We start from the raw sequence: 2,787 nt of genomic DNA, 5'->3' as shown, positions 1-2,787 counted from the left end.
GAAAGACTTGTCGGTCTCATCCGTGATCTTTGATTTACGTCACACACAGTAGAGTAGCGGAGTGATTATTATAACTGATATTAACCCCTGTAACTCAGTAGGCACTTACAGTTAAATTACTGCAACGCATTCGTCTATTAGTTCGCTTCCATTCATAAGGTCTGTAATAACAGTAATGAACAGTAGGCCTATTTTCTTATCTGATCTGTAACTAGGCTCTATACTCTATACCAAATTCCCGCTCATCAAATGAGTTAAAACTGAATCCCATCGGTATAAAAGGGAAAAGTTCACGGGCAAATCTTTCTCCTTCATTCTCTTCTTGCTCTTTGCTCTTCGGCAGTACACTGTTCGTAGACTTTACTGTACTACGATATCTTTGTTACGCCTTCTTTCTTACGTCGCTGACGTCTGCTTTCATTTTGACTATTTTTGCATAAAGATTTTTTCCTGGATTGTTGTTGTTGTTGCTGTCTTTTTAATCAATTTGCTGTTCTGATGTTCTTTGTTTGAAAATACAAGTCCATTAAAACCCGTTGTATTTTTGTACCATTGACAAGTTGCTTGTATTACTGCGGGCGGCATACTCTGTTGAATCGCTTTGTATAATATTTATTGTTTCTGCCTGTATTGAGACTTGAAACATATTGTGAAATACTTTTATTGTCTTTGTTTTAATATGGCACCAGCACGAAGGAATGCATCTGACATATGGAATTACATGTCTAAGACTTCTCCAGGGATTGTCACCTGCAACACATGTGGCTCCACTTTCAACTACATAGCAGGAGGAACCACATCGAACTTGAGAAGGCATATAGCGGTAAAACACATGAAAGTACCAGAGCCGATCCCAATGAACAAGAACACTGAATCACATGAAAACCTCCAGCCTAGGCCACCAGTCATGACCCAACCTTCAGTTCGCAGTGCTCTTGCCAGGGTGAACAAGTATGAAACTGGCTCCACGAAGAAAACAGCTCTCGACGACTTGCTGTTAGGAATGATTGTGAAAGACCTGCAGCCGTTTTCTGTTGTGGAAGACCAGGGTTTTAGGGACTTTGTGGAAGGTCTAGATCCTCGTTATGAGTTGCCAAGCAGAAGGACCATCACAAGAGACCTACTGCCAAGAAAATTTAAGACTGAGGAGGACGAGCTGAAAACAGTACTACGGGAAGCGAGACATGTTGCCATCACTACAGATCTATGGACTTCACGTCAGACAGAATCGTATATTACAGTAACGGCACACTTTTTGGCACCTCACACTTCATGGAAACTGCAAGCAGCTGTCCTGGCGACACAGAAGGTAGCAGTGGACCATACTGCTGCAAACATTGCTGTACTATTAAAGGACTTGTTTGAGCAGTGGGACATTGAGGAAAAGATCTCGTCCATTGTCACTGACAACGCCTCCACAATGGTTTCTCTAGTGAACGACCATATGAAGAAACACCACGTCAGATGTTTTGCCCATTCCCTGAACCTGATCGTCAGAGACGGTTTAAAGAACAGTGGCGACCTCCTCATAGTGATTGGTAAAGTGAAGGCAATTGTTTCTTTTTTTCACCACAGCGTGAAGGCTGCAGAAAAGCTCCGTAGTTTCCAGTCGACTCTTGGACTACCACAGAAGAAACTGATTCAAGACGTAGAGACCAGGTGGAACTCCACTTTGAAGATGCTATCGAGATACGCTGACGAGCACACAGCAGTGACGGGAGCCCTCTGTTCTATGGGAAGAACATCCATGAGTGTGACTGACTCTGAGGTCGACACGATCCGCAGTGCCATCGAGGTCCTTTCCCCATTCGAGCTCGCCACAGAGGAGGCCTCAACAGAAAAGCACACTTCTCTGTCCAAGATGCTGCCTACGGTGAGGCAAATTATGGAAAAACTATCACAAGAGCCCCAATCACCTCTGAGAGATCAGCTTCAGCTGGAGTTAAGAAGACGCTTTTCTTGTCTGGAAGGCAATTTCACCCTCGGAGCAGCCACACTCCTGGATCCCAGGTTCAAAAGACTCCCATTTGCAGACCCCAGCTCGGCTACAAAAGTGGAGGACCGTCTGATCAATATGATGACAAGATCCGAGCCTTCAGAGCAAACAGTGCTTGCACAAACACCCCTGGACTCGGAGGCAGAAGAAAGGGAGGAGCCGCCAAGAAAAAAGTCTCTTTGGGACACTTTCGACAGAAAGGTTGAAAACCTGAAAAAAACAACAGTCCCTAACTTAACGGGACCCTACGTGGAAATGAGGAGGTATCATGAGGTAGCTCACCTCAGCCGAACAGAGGACCCATTCCTGTGGTGGGAAGAAAACCAGTCTAATTTTCCAAGACTCAGCATTCTTGCTCGGAAATATCTGCACATTCCAGCAACTTCAGTCCCAGCAGAAAGACTTTTTTCGAAGGCAGGTGAACTGATATCTGCCAGAAGAAGTTGTCTCAAAGCATCGACTGTCAACATGGTACTGTTTCTCAACAAAAAGAAAAAGTAAACAACCATCGGGTGTGTACCTCCGAGCCCACGGACGAAGTGGGGGAGGGAAAGGGCACACCCACAAGTGAAAGCTGTCAACGACGTGTGAGGACGAGGACAGTCAGCACCATTTCTCTATGTTGTTTATTTTATTTTGTTTACAGAGTTCGGTCTCTGATGTTGTTCTTGGCTTTAACAAAATTCTTCTTGTGAAACGAGCAAATAAAACATAAAACCAAATGAAAAAAAGCTAACCACTGAAAAAGAAAACAGATCTACCAATATATTATTTTTCTGCACTAGGCCTAG

The 2,787-nt window shown here is 44.2% G+C and overlaps 1 protein-coding gene across 1 annotated transcript; it reads left to right on the top strand.

Annotated features, from left to right (window-relative positions):
- The first annotated feature begins 238 nt into the window (after nt 1–238).
- On the top strand, nt 239–2,669 carry LOC101848022 (zinc finger BED domain-containing protein 1-like). Its single transcript, XM_005113546.3, has one exon. The coding sequence runs from the start codon at nt 680–682 to the stop codon at nt 2,495–2,497; it is 1,818 nt and encodes a 605-aa protein (XP_005113603.1). The 5' UTR covers nt 239–679; the 3' UTR covers nt 2,498–2,669.
- The last annotated feature ends 118 nt before the right edge of the window (nt 2,670–2,787 follow it).

The sequence above is a fragment of the Aplysia californica genome, unplaced genomic scaffold (assembly GCF_000002075.1).
Source record: "Aplysia californica isolate F4 #8 unplaced genomic scaffold, AplCal3.0 scaffold03331, whole genome shotgun sequence".
In the NCBI taxonomy this organism is placed as follows: Eukaryota; Metazoa; Mollusca; class Gastropoda; order Aplysiida; family Aplysiidae; genus Aplysia; species Aplysia californica.
The sequence above is the reverse complement of the archived record's forward strand: the minus strand, read 5'-3'. Positions and strand labels throughout refer to the sequence as shown.

Coding starts and splice junctions, on each gene's coding strand:
- LOC101848022 (XM_005113546.3), top strand. CDS start 680: ATGGCACCAGCACGAAGGAATGCATCTGACATATGGAATTACATGTCT.